Here is a 20,143-nt window from a genome sequence, read left to right as displayed (position 1 = left end):
GAACGTTTTCATCAAGATATCGCAACAATGGAACAAAGATACCAGGGAAAATGGTCCACTACAATGCTGGCTGACTACTGCTGGACACTCCTCAGAGATGCTCCCGAACAGCTGTACAAGAGACAGGCGAAGAAATCTAAGATGTAGTCAATGACTTGATTTTTTATAGGTAGGCTATTACAGTTGACCTTTTACTATTGGAATGCATTTCGTTATGTAAACATTAATTTCTTGCAGATTACAAAAAAACTAGAGCCAATTTTGCAATTTGACTGTCATATTCGTGTTCAGCACATAACAATTGATAAGAATTGACTAATTTTATTTCAGTAACATGACTTTTGTAAAAATTTGTTGTCCAGTGTATCACATCATAATGAAGAAAAATTAAGACCCATGTATTGAATGGAATGAAATATATAAAAGTATTAGGTTAACGAAAGAATTACTTACAATATACCATTAGGAAAAGATGGGAAGTAAAGCTAATACTGTGCCGTCTACCCGCAGTTTAAGGAGCTGAGCAGTGAAAACCACTAACATGTTATTAACATGTCGTTCTGTCCGGCAGGAGTTAACTTGCAGGCACTCTAGCATTAGCACTAGAGTGAAACAAAAAAAAAGAAATAAAAAAAAAAAATAAATTTAAAAAAGTAGTACATTAAAGATCGGACAAGATTTATGACTCTGGTGACTGTTATGTGGATAAATATACATTTCTTTGTGACCGTTAACCTTCAAGACAATACTTGGAGACAATAAACTGCTTGCAATTTTTAAGTAGATATTTCTTCAAAATAAATATTATTAATCTTGTTCATAAAACTGTATTTGAAAAAATAATGTGTTGTAACTATTACATACATCCAAACCATATTAATAATAATATTCAAAAGTCAAAACTTAGACCATTATTCTACTCTTTAATATTAACATAAAAACTTGTTTAATATTGAAGGAATGAAGAATATTCGCAGTATAGATCATGACTATCAAAATATGTGAAGATTTATTTAAGCAAGACAAAGATCTGACATTAATCTTAATATTAGTGTATAAAAAGAAAGTAAAATAAATTAAAACAGCAGGAGGAAAATATTTAAAACATTATTTACATATAAGTTCGTATCAAATTCATAGAAAAGGTCATTTTATCATTATTGGTTTCATATTTAAAGAATGAGGAAATCCTATACTTACTCATCATGATGTCAGTCAAATTTAAACTGCTCTTGTCAATTTCACAAGTTGACATAATATCATAATGAAGCAAAATTAAGACCTATGTATTACATGTAACGTAATTTATTAAAAAAAGTATTGGGTTAATGGAAGAATTGCTAACTATATACCGTTATGAAAAATATGAGAAGTAAATCTAATACTGTGCCGTCTACCCGCAGTTTAAGGAGCTGAGCAGTGAAAACCACTAACATGTTATTAACATGTTGTTCTGTCCGGCAGGAGTTAACTTGCAGGCACTCTAGCATTAGCATCGGAGTGCAAAAAAAAAAATAATTATTAAAAAAAATATTACAATAAATTATTTATCTATCTCTGTCTATCTCCCCAAACAATAATCAATTGTGCAATCAACTTACAATTACAATCTAATACTATGTACTAGTGTTAACCATTATTACACTTGCAGTAATGTGCAATTATAAAGAACAATGAGGCAGTCGGTGTAATGGATTCCTGACCCATTACTACCTGCATAAGGTGAATAATACTAAGAAAATAAATTTAAACAAAATTAAATTATCAAATGGGCAAACAAATGTGAAGCTATTATCAGTAAGAAGTGGAAATAATGTTCTACTCTTAAATAGGGATAATGTATTATAAACGCGATTGAAAACATTGGCTACTATAAACATAAGGAAGATATTAGCACTATTACAGATAATACATTTTGTTAAAATAATGAATATTTGAATTGTGCATCTGTTGCACCGAAAAAGTCAAAACTTAGACCATTATTCTACTCTTGAATATTAACATAACATACAAATTTGTTTAACATTGAAGGAACGAAGAATATTCGCAGTTTAGACCATGACTCTCAAAATAAGTGAAGATTTATTGTAAATAAAACAAAAATCTTGGTGTTGTTGGTGTTGTTGGAGGGTTTAACGCCATTTTTCAGCACAAGATAGGCTATACATGGCGGCCAGTATTAATGGTGGAGGAAGAACCCGGGGAAACCCCGGAAAGAACCACCGACCCACGAGAAGCTACTAGCAAGCTTTCTCACATGCCAACATAGGCCGAACCAGCAACTCGAGCCCACGCAGACAGAGGTGAGATGACAGTGATCCGTAACACTGATGGCGCTTCAGACCACTTGGGGCCCCCAAACAAAGATCTGACAGTAATCCTAATATTAGTGTACGAAAAGAAAGTAAAATAAAATAAAAGAGCAGGAGGAAAATATTTAAAACCTTATTTACATATAAGTTTGTATCAAAATCATAGAAAAGGTCATTTTATCATTATTGGTTTCATATTTAAAGAATGAGGAAATCCTATACTTACTCATCATGATGTCAGTCAAATTTAAACTGCTCTTGTCAATTTCACAAGTTGACATAATATCATAATGAAGCAAAATTAAGACCAATGCATTAAATGTAACGTAATTTATTAAAAAAATTATTGGGTTAATGGAAGAATTGCTAACTATATACCATTATGAAAACATGAGAAGTAAAGCTAATACTGTGCCGTCTATACGCAGTTTAAGGAGCTGAGCAGCGAAAACCACTAACATGTTATTAACATGTTGTTCTGTCCGGCAGGAGTTAACTTGCAGGCACTCTAGCATTAGCATTAGAGTACACAAAAAAAAAAAAAAAAAAAAAAGTACATTAAAGATTGGACGATAGTTATGGCTCTCTGGTAAGTGTTATGTTGATAAATATACATTTCTTTTTGACCGTTGACCTTCAGGACAATACCTGGAGACAAAAAACTGCTTGTAATTAGACCACTCGGGGCCCCTGTATTAAATGTAATGTAATTTATAAAAAAGGTATGGGGTTAATGGAAGAATTGCTAACTATATAACATTATGAAAACATTAGAAATAAAGCTAATAATGTGTCGTGTCTTCTACCTTCAGTTTAAGGAGCTGAGCAGTGCAAACCACTAACATGTTATTAACATGTCATTCTATCCAGCAGGAGTTAACTTGCAAATGTAATACATGTATATAAAAGTATGAGGGCAATGAAAAAATTAATGAATTTACATCATTATGAAAGGACGGAAAAAAGGCAAATACTGTGCCATTTACCTGCAGTTTAAGAGCTGAGCAGTGAAAAAAACTAAAATGTTAGTAGCATCTGAATAAGAAAAGCTAGCAAAATTTATGAAATAAAGAACTAAAACGATCTCCAGCTCTCTATTAATTTTTCTGTTGACTGATACACACAACATTTGTGCCAGTTAACATTTTTGAAATTAACCACAAAATATAAGTGTATAATTTTTAATACAGTAGTAAAATGAACAATAATTCTTTAAAGTATGACTGGAGAAACATAAGGATTGTAAAATAATTTTATCAGAGTTTGTCAGTTACAATCCAAATGTTTAAAGTGTAACAGACCAAAAGAAATTAGTGATAGTGGTCGGGTAATGATGAAGTGAATCGCTAATGTTGATTGATAAATGTAGAATTTTTTGTTTAATGGAGCAAATAAAAATGTCTAAGTGGGTGTTAAAATATGGATACATTTGTCAAGTACATTTGATTAAAGATATAGCTGCAATAGTGAATAGTACTAAAGCTTGTATTTATAGTATTATGGATGAGTATAATAAAAAATGATTATAAACAAAATAAAAATAGATGAAAAAAAGCAGGCATGAAGGACAAATCTTCAAAAGAACAAATGTGAAAACCCTAAGAAGCTGAAACAGTGGGCAAAGACTGGAGATATTAAAAAGATCTAGGCTTTGGAAATTGTGATCAGGTAAAGGATGTTGAAAAGTTGGAATGGCGGCATAGGAAAAAAATGAAGCCATATTTTGTGAGGCTAGAACATGTATATGAGATTTGTTTAATGCAAATTAACTTCAGGCTCACATGGGAAGCATATCTTTGGATACTGATTGAAAAATGGGAAACTTTACATATCTCAGGATATAGAGAAGAAAGCACAAGACAAACTACATATGAGCCAATGGAAACTTAAACATTTCTTATGGCAGAGTACCAATGATGGTTAGTATGTCAGTGAACTATTGAAAGAATAAAGGTATGCTGCTACTGGAAAAGATGGCAACGATTTTTAATAAAGCAAAAAGTTGTGATTCTTGTTTTCATGTACAATAAACCCTTATATTTAATAATCTGAAAAAAATTGAGCTTGGAAAATCTGGAATGTGTTTACTTTAATACTGCTTAATAACGTACAGTAGAAACTGTAATAAGTTTATTTCAATGTAGTTACGAAAATAAGTCTTTTAAAAGCTTAGAAATATAAACAAAAGTACCTATTTGGAATCTTCGGATGCTTTTTCAACCTTCAACTTAATCTGACATCTTATCATGTGTAACAATAATATCAAATGTCATTTTTTTAATAGAAAAAAATATCTTTACATTCCTTTATGAAATTTGTCTCTGTTTATGATCATTTTATATATTGTAAATATGTTTCACATCTAAATTTTCGAGTAAAAATTACTCCCTCAACTGCAATAATATACCCAGAAATTGTATCAAACAAAACAATGTAAAATGCAACAAAGAAATTTAAGAATATGAAAGTGTTCCAATGATCTATAACATACATCTAAACTCCAGCTAAAGCAACTGTCATTTGTTTTTGATACCTTTCACTTTTTCTTACATTCCATTCATGTATGAAAAATTGTAAGTAGAAGCAAAAATGTTCTTGGGTCATTTGACGAGCTGATGATTTAATACACTGAATGAAACTGTTAAATTGTTCACATATTGAAGAATTTATAGAGTCAAATCCAATCAGTCTTGATGATCGATATGCACAGGAACATTTGTGAGCAAACCCATGGAAAATGTCATGGAAGAATCTAACATCTCTAAAAAAGCCACTTTCTCGGTTTAAACAATACTCATGGAGATTACATGCAAAGTCATAAAATATATTCTTTGGTGGAGTTTCCAAGTGGGAATAAATTGATGCTGATGGGTCTTTACGTCCTTCGGCATTTGTCATATGAAATCCATAACAATGTCCATGATTAGGACAGAACCAAAGAAATAAAGATGAAGTACCAGGTGCGGAAATATGAGTTTTAGAGAAATATTTTTCACAGCGATCATGATCTAAAGGTGGATCATCATAAGCCAATGTTCTTTTCCTTTCACAGTCAATAGAAAATTTTCTGACTGAACGCAATTTCTTTCCCGACTCAGAAAAATAGTATGCCCTCCCGAACTTTGGAGGATTATAAGTACCAAACTGTGGCAATGTAGGTTCAGCTGGAGTTACATTTATTTCACTAACTTGTGTTATTAAATAGCGAATGAAGTCAACTACATCTTGGCGTATACAATCTTCACCATTCTCATTAATGTTGCCAAGCATTGATGTTGCAATCAAATCTCTTATTTCAGGTGAATATTCACGCATTTCCTGCATTTTTCTATTGAAGAAAAGATCTCCACCATTATTAACCTTTTCTCCTGTCATATGATCCAAAAGTTCTACAATACAATCTAAATACGCATGAGGGATCAAACTAATGATAGGAGCTGTTGTAGACAACATTTTAACAACATTAGCAAATGCAATATTTTCATCTGGTAAAATATTTTCATCCTCTGACATGTGTGCAAGAAATCGTCTGAAAACCGGCTTAACTGAATCACATAACAAAGACAAAAGTAAATTATTTCTGTTAAATTGTTCTTCATATGGCAGAATCTCCTGCTGTGGTATTTCTTTTAAAATTACACTGCTTATGTAATGCAAATGTTCTCTGGCTTGTTTTAAGCTATCTTTATCAATGCCTGTCCTGTCAGGAAGGAAACATCTTGTCATTCTTCTGTGCAGTGTTGGTAAGATGGTATCAGGGTCATCTGGCTTGCTTATTTCCTCAAAGTTAGCATTGCGAAACCCAACTCCAACTTTCGTTCCATCACATGCAAGCTGATTTGGGGCAAACCCACAAACTGGACAGGGTTTTCTGAAATCTATCTTCATATTTGAAGCCCAGCTGAACCACCATTTCCTGAATACTACATGATCCATGAATGTGCGGAAATCTGGATTTGATTCACGGTAATCTTTAGTTCTAAGGTCACAAAATGATGAAAACGTCAATTTAGAACACAAAACCTGGTTTACAAGTGCCCAACCAATCTCATCACCTGCAGCAGTGTCCCTTGTAGCAACATGAATGCACAGAGATTGCCCTTCATCCCATTTTATTTTACATGGTGCTTCAGTTTTAACACATATTCGTGTTAAAACTCTACAATGCACTGGTGCAATTTTTGTGTAAATGGTCAATGTACGATCAAAAACAGTTTTACCATTTAAATGATCTAAATCAGTCCACCCAGCACCGCACTGACATGGAAACTCTGGTATCTCATTCACAAGGTCAGGTCCTTTTACACAACCATTTTCGATATTGCTAAAGTCTGAAGTGATCCAAATGTATCTTTCCCTTATGTTCTTGGCCAATTTTGAATCTTGCTGTTTTCGTGCTGAATGTGTACTTACACAAGGAAAGGACCAAAGTCCATCATTGACATTAAAGTTTGAGTCATTTCCTGTTGAAAACTGGTCTTCAATATTCATTTCAACATCCATACTTTCAGTAAAGGCTTCAGTTTGCAAATCATCTGCAGTATCATTAAATAAACAATTGGAAAACTCCATCCAGTAACGAGGCGCATTTTTTAGTTCCAGCAAATGGCAACATAGGTTTCCTCCTTTAGTGAGCAAATCTACATTTCTTTTGAATCCCTTTCTACTTCTGCAGAAACCATTTGTACATGAAAGTATAAAACGCTGAACACGGTCACTGAACGTTAAATGTACAAATGAAATTTCATCATCATGCAAGACTGAAAATTTCTTTGTATTTGGTCGGCAAGATGACAACTCAACTACCTTCATATCTTTGAATGATAGACTTCTCTGTATCACTGCTTGTATGTTTGTAATTGCTGCATTTTCATCGCTTTCAATATTTGGAAAAATATCTTCTGTTAATACTCGACAATGCATGCACTTTATACCATTTATATCCAAGGCATCATACTGTTCTTCTTCTATATCACTGAAACATTCTAAAAGTGTGCGATAAATTTTTACATGTACAAGTGTAGAACATTCCATTTTCAAACTGCTTCCTTGTCGTCACGACATACTCAGACTTTTTGAATTCTCCCGTTTCATCATCATAGTCATTCATGACAGCAATTAATTTGTGCTCATCAAAAACCTGTATAACTAAATCTCCATATTCAAGTAGCTGTTTCTTGACATTATCATAGGTACTTATATCTTTCATTACATTTTCATTCTTTAGGTCAACAGTTTTCAATACCATTTCTGCTGTCACAATCTTTCCACGTGGTGTGAACATTTTCCTACATACTGGCGCAGGTTCAGCATGATACACAATATTTTCACTGGCACTATTATTGTGATCATTTTCCTGGCAAAGGTCTCTGTAGACTTTGAATAATTCACCAAATTGTTTGTTCTTGTAAAGATAAAGCACCTTGTTCCTTAATGATTTAGCACTATAACAGATAGAAAAGCGATACAGAAATTTTATTATGTCAATTCCATGGTCATTTGATAATAAATTTAGCATAATACTTTGTTCATATAGAGACTCAACAGAAGCAAAACTTTTTAGAAAGTCTACTGAAGATTTCTCATAACGATCCAAAATTCTGATCTCTGGATAATGACATATGATATCACGAATAGCAGGAGTCTTCAGCATTTTATTGTCACAGGACATGTAATAGGCATCCGATACATCTTTGCCGATTTTAACAGTGAATCCTTTGCGAGTGGTAAGAACAAAACAGGCACATAATTCCAAGTTGGTGAAATTTTCAGCATGCTCTGCAAGTTGTAGTTTTCTTTCCTTCAAATTACTTAAATTATATTTACATACTTTATCTGGTCTGCTATGACTTTTATGTGAACCTTTCATTTTCCTCTGTGTTATCTTTTTTTATCTTCATCAGTGGCAATGTTGCACAAGAAAAGTGATTCTTTTGAGATAGTCAATTTCTCACATATTAGATGTGAAAAATTCTCCACCATCAAATTTTGATAATATCCTGATTCAATATATCGCATATAATAAAATGGTGCTTCACTGCTGTCATTTATAATTTTAAGTAAAGTAAATACGAATACTCCCTGAGTACAATTAGGAAAAGTGGCTATATTTATAGCAGCATCCTCAAATTGTTGAAGCTGCTTATTCTTCGAATCCATGAAATGGCACTCTATCAACTGACTGATGATGTCATGCTCTATGTAAATGACTTTATGGCACTTTTCCAAATTGGTTGTAAACACATTTTTAGCAATGCTAACTTCTGATAAATCTGACTTTCTTTTCCTGGATAAAGTTTTATTGTTAATATCTGTAGGATGTAATGCGGCTTCCTGCTGTAAAGAATTTGACACAGGAGTTTTAACTTCTATACTGTCATCTGTTGTCCACTTTTCTCCTAGAAGCTGCCTCTTGCAAATATATTCTGCAGTTTGCTTTTCAAATTCACGAGCATTGGAACTGTTTAGCATATATAAGTACTGGCTGTGATCTTCAATAGTGTATGGGTATTTTGGTGGCATTCTGAAATCTTCATCCAGTAAAAGGAGATGCAGTTTGCTTTGCTGTTGACAGAAAAATAAAGTTAACTGTAAATAAAACATCTTGAATATCACTATAAATACTATTTTATAAAGATCTTTGTTATCATCAAGATGTTATCAAATGAGCTTAATTATTAGGAAACTATGCAGATTGTTATGTATGAGAGACATTACACACAGACTGAAAGTTAAATGAGAAAAGAGGGTGAGCTGATTACCTAAAAAAATAAAAAATAATCAAGGTACGCATTAGTAGTAATGTATTACATTATAATTAAACTATTCCTCGAGTGGAATATTGTCTTAATCAGTTCCAATATAACTGCTCATGCTGCATATAGCAATATTTTATATATGTAAGAGGAAAAAAAAATATAGGAACTGAACAAATTAGTTTAGGTAAAAAATTCCTTTCAAATCAACAAATGAAATAAAACTTATCATGAAATATCCACTGAAAAATAATTAAAGTTGGAATATTAAGAAACTGTCACAAAATTTCATGTTACAAAATAATAAAGGTAAAACTAGATCACAGAAAATTAAGAAATCGTAAGTTTAACTATACCATACAATATGGATAACTGATATGATAATGAAAGCTATGTGATAAATAGAACTATCAGTGAACCAAAAACATGCATTTTTTAATTTCAAGGCGCATTTCTAATGACAATCATTGTAATATCTCACCAATGGCACTGGACATAAATGCAGATCACTAGTTATTTTTTGATAACTGTCCAAGAGGTAAAGCTTGTTGCCATTCTTCAATGGAATGAAAAGAAAACTGTTCCTGCAAATGTGATAAAATATTTTTTTTAAATGTTTAAAATAAGTAATTTTTTTCATCACAACAAAACCTTAAATATCATGTATATTCCAGAGAACAGTACATAAAGAAGCTGAAAACAAAATATATTCTGAACATTCAAATGTTGTCCAAGAATTAACTCATATGATAATCAAGATGGCCTTAAAAACATGACAGTGAATAAAGAACCGGGCTCTCATTCACCAACAGTCAGATTTTCACAACTTAAAGATGAAGAAATTCATAGCAAGTAACCAAAAACATGGTTAGGTCATCAGAAATAATTGTCTTTTATATATGACTAATGCTGTAGCTGGTTTTGAAAGAAAGTTCCTCTTCCAGTTTCACCTGCCACTGCTGAAATACATTTCTTCATTAATGTTACTATGAAGAAGATTATTTTAATATGTTACACAGTATATGGAATATTTAAGCTAAATAAGTACAATTGTAATAATGAAGCAGTTAACATTGTCATTACAAAGTTACTATAATTATGATTAAGGTCTTCATAAGGACCAAACTAGTGTTACTGGCCACAGCAGATTTTTCTAGGCCAAATAATTTTCATAGCCCAACTTATTTAATTTTTTCTGTGATGTAACCAATTTGTGATGACTGTAGCATGTGATTGACATTTTCAAAAGTTTCAGTGCACTATTATTATGTTTTAAGGACTACATTATTCATGAATGAATGAAAAAAGAAATATATGACAATAACTGAGTCACACCCTACAATGTAGACAAAAAAATGCAAAAACTGTAAGATTACATACCAAATAAATGTGTTTTAATACATGTGTTTCCAACTCATTTCCATCATAACTGGTAAAAGCACAGTCTTTCCATCGACATAACATGCCAGGATGAATATGACCTATTACATGCTGTCCTAAAAGCTGCTCTGTTTGGAATGTTTCTGTGCAAGATTCCCAGGAACATTCGATCTAGAGAGAGATTAGTAGAATAGGGCATGATATGGGGAACTAAAATACTGTAACTATGAGAACTAATTCACGTGTTAAACAAAACTGAACCTGTTTGAAAGTATTTTCCTACCTTTTAAAAGTATAAAAAAGAGAAAAAGATGACCAGGAAAACAAATAAGTTTAAAATGCTAATCTTGTATATTAAGGAAACACTGGCAGTTAACCAATTCAGCCCCGATCCTGTCTGTAGGCGTGATGAGGCTGTACCCTACTTCAAAGCCCTGAAGCAGAAATTGATGTTTCTAATACAACTAGTCATTATTCTCATGGATAATTTGTTTAAAACAGCTGTATTACGATGTATTCAAAAATAGTACCCCAAATGTCCTTCCTACGCACATTTCAGGCAAAAAAGACAAAAACCTCTGGGGCCGAATGAGTTAAATTTGGTTTATTATGATTACTCACACTGCATAGAAACTTTCACAATTCTGACTGTACACACTACTGCTAGTTATATTTGCTGATCAGGAATTTCCTAGAACTTATTTCTCATTGATACATATTCTGTTTTAGTGATATACATATCAATTCCTCGTATGATAATTTTTAAATTATATATTGTGAACAGAAGGGAGAAAAAAATAAAATGTGTGTACCCAAAAGGTATGTTGTTGTTGTTGTTGTGGGGTTTAACACCATTTTTTAGCACACGATAGGCTATACATGGCAGCCCGTATTAATTGGTTGAGGAAGAACCAGGGAAAACCCCAGGAAAAACAACCAACCCATAAGAAGCTCCTGGCAAGCTTTCTCACAAAGGTATAGATGACAATATAGAAATAATTACCACTGGAGGTCCAGGATTTTCTTCAACATCACCAGAAAGGATCAGTTTCATTTTTGCAAAGTTCTTCCAACAAAATGCAGCAATTTTCTTTACAAATGACAAACAGTTTGACAGCACTGTTTGATCTCTTTTGTCTCTTTGTTCACATTTCATGCCTATATATTGATAAAGATGATAAATTTAATAATAAATGAACGAAACATCCATCAACAATATGTAACAACTGTATTCAAGGTGATGTTAAATGTGGCATGGCATCACTTTGTTGACAGGAATTTTGCATGAGTATGCAAGGTATGTGCTTATACAATGGCGAGAAACAGCATAAGAAAGATCTGATAATTTGCTTAATGATATTACTAAAGGCATCAGCGTCTTGAGCCAGAGTAAATATTATATTGTAATATCCTGGTTTTCTTTCTGATAAAAAATGACTATCACGGATGATATATGGCATTAAATCCACAAAGCTCAGTATCGTGTCTGAAAGGAAATTATTCATGCCTTATTGACAAATAAATGTTGACTCATTTATTGTGAAAGACACAAAATAATGTTCAAATTAAATAAAGGGAAAACGATTAAGTCACATTAAAGTTCCACTTTACACATTCTATACCTCAGTCTTAATAAAACGGCACATTAGGATGGCACTATATATATATATATATATATATATATATATATATATATATATATATATATATATATATATATATAGACACACACAGAAAGTGAGAGAGATGAAAATAGTAAACAGACCAGATACATAACTGTAATACTGAAATGTATATTTACCAAATAACTGCATTTCAGGAACATCCAATGCAATAAAATCACTATCAGTTATGGAACTTATGTGACTGGATGCTTTACAAGTATATATCTCATGCTGTAAAAGGGTAAATTCATTATAAAGCCAATGATTGAGGGTTGTTGAGCATTTTATAAATAGGACACTAGAAGTATTAAATAGCTATACATACACAGATATCAACAAAGATGAAAATTGTACCCTGATTCTGTTGGAAGATAAATTTTAATTTATGCATGAATTATTATCATCAAAAAGAAAATTGATATCTTTTCAAGATATTATTATAGGAACATTAAAATATAACATGGACTGTATTAAGGTTTCAGAAATAATTTTATTTAAGTCAACTTTATGTGTCATGTTGAAGTAACTATGTGTGTGTGTGTGTGCGCGCAAATACCCAATCATGAATCATATGCATTAATTAAAAAATGTACACCATGAATTAGTTATGTAAGTATTTCTGGAACAAACTAAACAAATGAAGTAGTATAAGTTGTCCTCATTCAAAACAAGTGATGGCTGCCTTAACACAAGAAGCCAAAATATAATTTTGGTAAACATAATTAAAATTATTAAGTTCTGAATTGTATTTAAGCAGAAACTAATATATATCATACCTTCATATGGTTTGGTTTGAATGAAGCATCCTTATCTGGAAAGGAATAAATGTTTTAGATTCGATTAAAGAAAAGGCTTACAAAGAGGAAACAAAAAGCTAAATAATAATTAAGGAATAAAACAATATTTGTGTATCTATGCTGGAAAATGAAAAACAATCAACTTCATATCACAGAATTTACAGGTCAAAAGCACCAAATATATAACACAATATAATTGTAATGCATCTATTTCATCAAGAATAAGCAAATTAACTGGGTTAATTTTTTGAAAATTTAATAATAATTTGGCAATAACTACTTCAAGAAACATACACATGATCTCCTCCATTTTCTTTCTATGAGGAACATGTCTGCTCAAGTAATGGTTCAAAAGAAAGTCTTCCTTAGTGCATTTCACACGGCACTCAGGACAGCAGAATACCTCAAAAAATAAAAATATTTCAACAGTAATAGTGTTTTAGGAAAATAGAAAAGCACTTAAATGTTAACAATGCTGCACTTTTTAATAGCTTAGTATTCATTATTATTAAAGAACAGTGATTCAAAAATATATATAAAAAATCTCAAGATCAGATTTCTTCTTTACTGGTCAAATGTGAAAACAGTAGCCACAAAACAGTATTTAGAATGATAAAATAAGAAAAAAAATTGTATAGTATTTTCTACTTACCTTTGCAGGGATGATTTTCTGGATGAATCTTTTCACTTTTGGTTTCTGGTGTGTACAGGCAGCATGAATATGTCGATCCTTAAAAAGTTAAACTTTATATGATGGCACAAAATCAAGCAAATTTGATAACAACAAATGTTGTCATGAACACAGTCATATGCAAAGTTGCCTATATCATCATTTGCTCTGAAATTTATAAATAAATACCTTGTTAATTATATTATCATATATTTTTGAAAAAAGGAAATTTCCAAAGTCATTACTTTCACTGTAGTTTCTATAACGAACTATAATACCGCAAACAGCACCGGTCTTTTATTCATTAACATTTTTTTTAACTTTCAGACTGAAACATTTATACTTTGATAATTAACATTTATACCTTAATACTAAACAATTACCTTGTATATGTTATGAATAGCTGTTGGTGGCAATATTACAGCAACATCCTCACTGACATGCACTATTATCTCATGCTGCTCTAATCTGCATAAAAAGTATATATCATCAAAAACATTTCAATGGTTATTTTCCTGAGAAAAAAATTAATCGAAACAAATTTATCAAAGTATCAGCAATAACTCTTGACACATAAAAAAGGACACCTGATACAGTTAAATAAAAGACCTGGCAAATGCGTCACTCGAATTATCAATGTGAAAATACGTACGTGTCTTTCAAGAGAATTTTTTAAAAGAAAAATAAGAATATGCGAACAACATTATAATGATGGCTACACACATTGGCTGTAAGGGGTGGAATCTGATGAAGAATATTCACTCTAATATAAAATATTATTGTGAAATAAAGATGCATAAAAAATGTAATTTCAATTATTATTACCATTTAGCAAATATGCAGTTTATATAAAAAGTTAAGATAGATTCATATTGCTGGCAATGTCAGTTTTCCACAAAAAGAAATGAATAGGCCATTCTTAATCTATGATGGTGTATATATGTTCAGTACACAAGCACTACCAGTTAACAATTCTCAGATGATTTATTAATCATAATGTAGCAACGCAGCTGTACAGATATCAGTAAATTACTATCATCAAACAATAGCATAACTGATGATTATTTTCCTGCTCAAGTAAAAAACATATCACTTGGAAAAAGGGAAAAGAAAGACAAGAAAAATAACAATATTAAATACTAACAACTATAACAAAGTATGTAAACTGAAGCTGCTTTTACACAGGTTCCAATCGACACACCCATAATGTATGTATTAATGAACACATGCACATTGAATAAACTTGAATCAAATATATAATCAGTGTGAAAATTTTGCTCTTGTATAAGTGAACAGATTCAGTATTATCATCTATAAATAGACATGCAGAATAGGTTAACATATTTTTTAACTAAGCTGCAGGATTGATTATAATCTCTATAATTGGAAAATATAGCAGGCATGGCCTTACATAATTGATTAAATGTACAGTACCAATCCTCTATTTCTTAGAATGCCAAATATTGTAATTTTTATGTTTCATATAAATGTATGGCAAAATATAAAACAATTATTAAAGCAGTAAACAACATTGTTTGAATATTTAATGTACAAATGAAGTAAAAACAAATGCATTTAGGTTATAAATTATAACAATAATTGAAAAGTTAACTAATCACAAATTTTGAAACACACTGGCTGTCATAAATACCCACAGGAACCCCAATACGATTTTAATACCTTTTAAAGAAATTGAAAATTCTCATTGCATGAGTGTTGTATATATTCTTTTTAGTGGTTTTATACTTCTCCAGGCCAGGGGAATTTTTTTTTAAAAATTAAAACAAATATTGTTAGTAGTAAGAATATAACAAATTTCATTTCTGAAGTATGTGCATTATTAAAATGAATTGAAAGAAAAAAGAAACCAGTCTGGTCCATAATGAACACATTTTGTTATGACTGAATAATAACTAGTAATTTTATAAAAAATAACAATATAGAAGGTAGTGAACATACTGAGCTTTTGTACTGTAAATAAAGATATGCCACACTGCATGATTTCATTATGTGCTGATGAAAGGATAATTTAATGGTAAATTAACATGCACATTGTGACAAGGATAATTGTACTGTAAATTAACATCCACATTCAGAGATCGCATTAACTTTATAAGGTGGCATGATTTATGTCATCATTTGTATAGTAACTGATAAAGAGCAACTCGAGTCATCTGAGAAAGATTTTAATTAGTTTTATTTGATTTTTAATGAAGCTTTAACAATTTATCAGTTACATAACTATAAGGTTTCCTTGTCACTGTCTATAGCCAGGGTGTAAAACCGGTTTTGGCCAAAGACCAAATTGCATTTTCTAAGACCAATCGAGGGCTGAAAACAAATTTCTTTAATATTATTACTGTTCACACGCCAGATTAGGCCCACTGGCAAGGGCTTGTGCATCTATGGTATATAGTGATGTCAAAACCATGCCAAAGACATATTGTGTCACACATTATCATGACAGTGGGCTAATATGCATTTACTGAAATGTGATTGCAATACAAATGAGATGCAACATCAGAGGTAAATTTCTGGTCTTATAACTCAACTAGAATAATGATGGTACTTATTGAATCATAGGATTTTAAGAATAAAACTTGTTATGTAAATAAGAAATCTGTATTTAAATGTGAAATATTTCTGCTTTTCCAACATGATTAATGATATAATATAACCTGACAATTGGCTTACAATTTATCCACCTTTAATCATTTTAGTTGTAAATGTAAAAAATGAACAGAAATGAAATATCAAAAGGGGAATCAACATAATAAAAACATGAGAAAAACAAACCTTTTCTGAGAACAAACTCTAGTTCTATGAGACTGAAAAGAGTTTCATTTTTATTGAAATTAAAATAAATATAAAGCAGAGATAAAAGTGATGCATGTCAGGAGGAGAAAATTCATATCTTTTTTCTTGTGAATGATATATCTGCCTGAGCTGTGAAACCTAACTTATGAAACAAGCGAGCTATGTACATTTTGGAAAATAGACTAACAATAATCATGAAATTTATTTATAAAATCTTTCAGATTTAATAAGAAATAAAAATGTCTCTTCCCACACCCACTTTTTAAATGTTCAAAAAGGCAATGGTGTGATGGTGATGGAAGTGATGTTTAATGCCATTTTAACACACTGTGAGATGGTTAAGGCTGAAAGTCACATAACTGGAACCAACTATGAGAAACTGACATTCATTTTTTGGAGTGTGAGTGGACTTGACAGCATCGGATTCATATGAACAATTCCTCAAACTATTTTTAAAATTTAACAAGACTTTCAAACTCTGAGACAAGACAAAAGCTACATTATGTCTATTTCAACCCTTGAACCATACCTGGACATTCCAAGCTTTCTGTGTGTGAGTTTATATAACCAACATCACTGTATATGTGAAAAATCAGAATTCTTATAACAATTCCAGCCTGTACATGTGGTATAACTGATTCAACCTTTCACCCCCAACACAAAGCAGGTCGACTGAAACAATTCCGCTAAAATATTAGTGCAAAACTATTAGGCATTAGATAGTTATGGCAAAGAAAGTTACTGCACAGATAAAGCTAGAGTATAAGAGTTTTGATCTATGAACAATAGATGTGTCAATGACTTTCACAATTTATGGGTGGGTGTAGATATGACACATGATTATATAATTCACGTTTCATATGAATAATTCTATGAAATCTTTGTGAAAACCCAGATATCGTTAAAAGTTGCAGCCTGGTTAAGCCTGACGTAGGCCTAACCTAACCTTTGACTCAAAACCATGAAGTGGAACATGTAGTTGAAACTGGTATATGACACCACTAGGACAATATAAATAAATTATACAATATATAATTCAAGACAGGAGTTATTCAAAAGACGTTGTGGCCAGGTCAAGATGATTAATTGACCCAGATTTTATTGAAAAAATATCAAGCTTTACAGATTTATGGCCATAATGTGAAAATGTGACGAACTGACTCATGAAAATAGGGATAACAATGCGGGGGGGGGGGGGGGGCAGGGGAGACTTTAGTATAATTTCTTACTTCAGATGATACATTTTTCAATTTATCTTTATCTCTATCTAATACAATATGCTCATACCTTTTTAACTCGTGTTGAAACAGGTACTCTGTATCGTTTATACCTCCTGAATTTGGGAATAAATGGCTTTTTGCTAAAAATGCAGCTCTCCTTAAATGAAATAATTATAAAACATTAACAATATATGTAAACAAAAAAATTCTGTACTTTGGTCAGTCCAATTACTCTTAAGTATATAATAAGCACATTAATAATTTTACCTGTCATTTTAAAAAGGACAAACATGAAGTTGACATTTTCTAAAAACAAATAGGGGCAGAACATTATGATTTAACATGGACATATTGCTGTAATACCAAAATCATTTACCAAATATAGACTGATGTGAATATGTGACCTTATTCATGTTAAAAGCAAGTTTAGATTTTATGTAAAAACTATAATTTATGTTAGTCACCTTATCCTTGTAATCCATCGACTTAAGTTTATCTCTGGGTGGAAACTGCTTCACTACATCCGCATAAGACATATGGGTATCGACAAGGTCCAAGGATAACACTTTTTCAGCGCTGTTTATCTGCCCCATGTCCAAACTAACAACAAATGACTCCAATACTGTTTTCAATACATATGCACCATTTATATTTACATGGAGTCCATCACGTGCCAAATGCATACTTCGATCAAACAATGGGTTATAGTCAATAAAATGGCACTTATCACATTCTCGGCTTAAGCTCATAATGACATCATTTAGTGCAGCACATCCTCTTTGTAGGTCTGGTAAAACAGTAGAGTTCCAATGAAAAGATTTAAAGTTACTGGTGGTTCGAGGCAGAATTCCACAAACAGTGACCAGCATCGTGGGATTCATTTCCAGCAGCTGACGAATAAAGTCTCTGTAACAACTGAAAGCAAGAAGTGCACAAAAAGAATTAACTAAAATGCAAACAAAACATGACTAATAAAACTGTGAAAATTTCAGAAATTCACCACCATAGTAACTGCTGCCATTTGGGAAATATAAAGAAAATGATACAAAAATTTAAAAACATCTGCTACCAGGGTTATTTTGTTCAACTCTCAAGCTCTAAGCAAAAATAAATATCCCATTTTGACATCATATGGCAAGATTTCGGAACAATCAACACACTTCATTTTTGTTGTAGCAATGTAAAAATTGTATTGTCATAAAGTGCAATATGTATTACCTAATTAATGTTACCCTCCTTCTGATGTTAAGCCTGTTTATTTGTGGCATTTGGCGGATTATTAGTTAATAAATGTAGATTGTTTGAAGCTGAGAATACCAAAATCAGTTAAAATTGTGACAAGAATCTTGAATTAAATGAAGCTACTGAAACACTTTCTTCAATACTTTTATGTTTTTATTCATTTTGTTAAAGAAACATACTTCAACTTAATCTGATTATGGCATTCCCGGCATAAATCACATTTCAGGCAAATGAAATGTAGGCCAACATAACTTGAAATCAGGTCCACATGATTGTGTGAGAATTTTAATTTATTAGAAAAAAGGCATCAGAGTAAGAACAATCTCGCTAAATCATTGTGACTTTAATTTGTAGAAAAGCATCAATACGGGCTGCATAAAGTTTGAGATATTTCTGAAATCTGACCTCTCAATATGATGCTAGGTGACATCAAAACATGCTACACAAGCACAATTAATTAGGCAATAAAACCTTGACCCCAAAACATAAATATCAGGGTCAATGTCTTAGACTGTATCACGAGTAGTCAATATGGATGCTAATCATGTAAATTTGTTATTGAAAATTATGCTGGTCATATTATAATTAGAGAGAATATTTGGAATTCATCACTAGCCAGTTGTACTCTGTAAGATCAATATAATAAATTAAATATACAATAGAAATTTATAATAGTTATGCTGCAAATATTGGGCACAAATAATAAATGTTTTCAAAGTCAAATTTACAAGTAAAAATACCTTGTAAATATGCTAACATCTTTTCCAACATCATTCGAACCTATGTGAAGAATCAGCAGGTCAGGTTTTTGGGCTCGGACAACATCTAACACTTTGGATTTAAAATTGGTGACATCTCCAACCAATTTCGCACCAGGAATAGTCAACAGGAATAAGTTGGGAAGATTCAGAAGACAACTGAGTTGCTTCAAATTGGAATCACCTGCAACGAAAATGCTCCTCGACATTCTGACAAGTATGCGGCAGCTATGCAAAATATACAATGAATATGAAATGAATATCCACTATTTAAAAGAAGTAACTGTCTTTCTAAAAAGAAAATATAAATTACATAAACACTAAATTATACTTTTCACACCAGATCAAGTGTAATAAAATGGAAGTTAATCATAAACACTTCAGAAAACAAACTACTATCTTGAGGTAAAAACGTATCAAATGAATATAACTAATAAAATATTTTCTAGTATATTCTTCACGCTATCAGTTCCAATACCTTAACTAGTATGTGAATATGCAAACTTCTTACTTAGGTAGTAATCAAAT

General features: G+C 31.5%; 1 protein-coding gene across 1 annotated transcript; it reads right to left on the bottom strand.

Annotated features, from left to right (window-relative positions):
- Positions 1–1,033: 1,033 nt before the first annotated feature.
- On the bottom strand, positions 1,034–19,824 carry LOC149779135 (uncharacterized). Its single transcript, XM_089938403.1, has 13 exons — positions 19,598–19,824; positions 18,080–18,130; positions 17,683–17,772; positions 13,962–14,046; positions 13,561–13,638; positions 13,203–13,311; positions 12,888–12,922; positions 12,249–12,342; positions 11,451–11,605; positions 10,448–10,618; positions 9,549–9,623; positions 8,198–8,876; positions 1,034–7,360 (listed from the first exon to the last, which is right to left on the bottom strand). Exons 1-13 carry the CDS (start codon positions 19,822–19,824, stop codon positions 4,806–4,808), a joined length of 4,404 nt encoding a protein of 1,467 aa, XP_089794529.1. The 3' UTR covers positions 1,034–4,805.
- Positions 19,825–20,143: the final 319 nt, after the last annotated feature.

This window comes from Sinohyriopsis cumingii, chromosome 17 (genome assembly GCF_028554795.1).
Source record: "Sinohyriopsis cumingii isolate HCF-2022 chromosome 17, ASM2855479v2, whole genome shotgun sequence".
NCBI classification, from domain to species: domain Eukaryota; kingdom Metazoa; phylum Mollusca; class Bivalvia; order Unionida; family Unionidae; genus Sinohyriopsis; species Sinohyriopsis cumingii.
The sequence above is the reverse complement of the archived record's forward strand: the minus strand, read 5'-3'. Positions and strand labels throughout refer to the sequence as shown.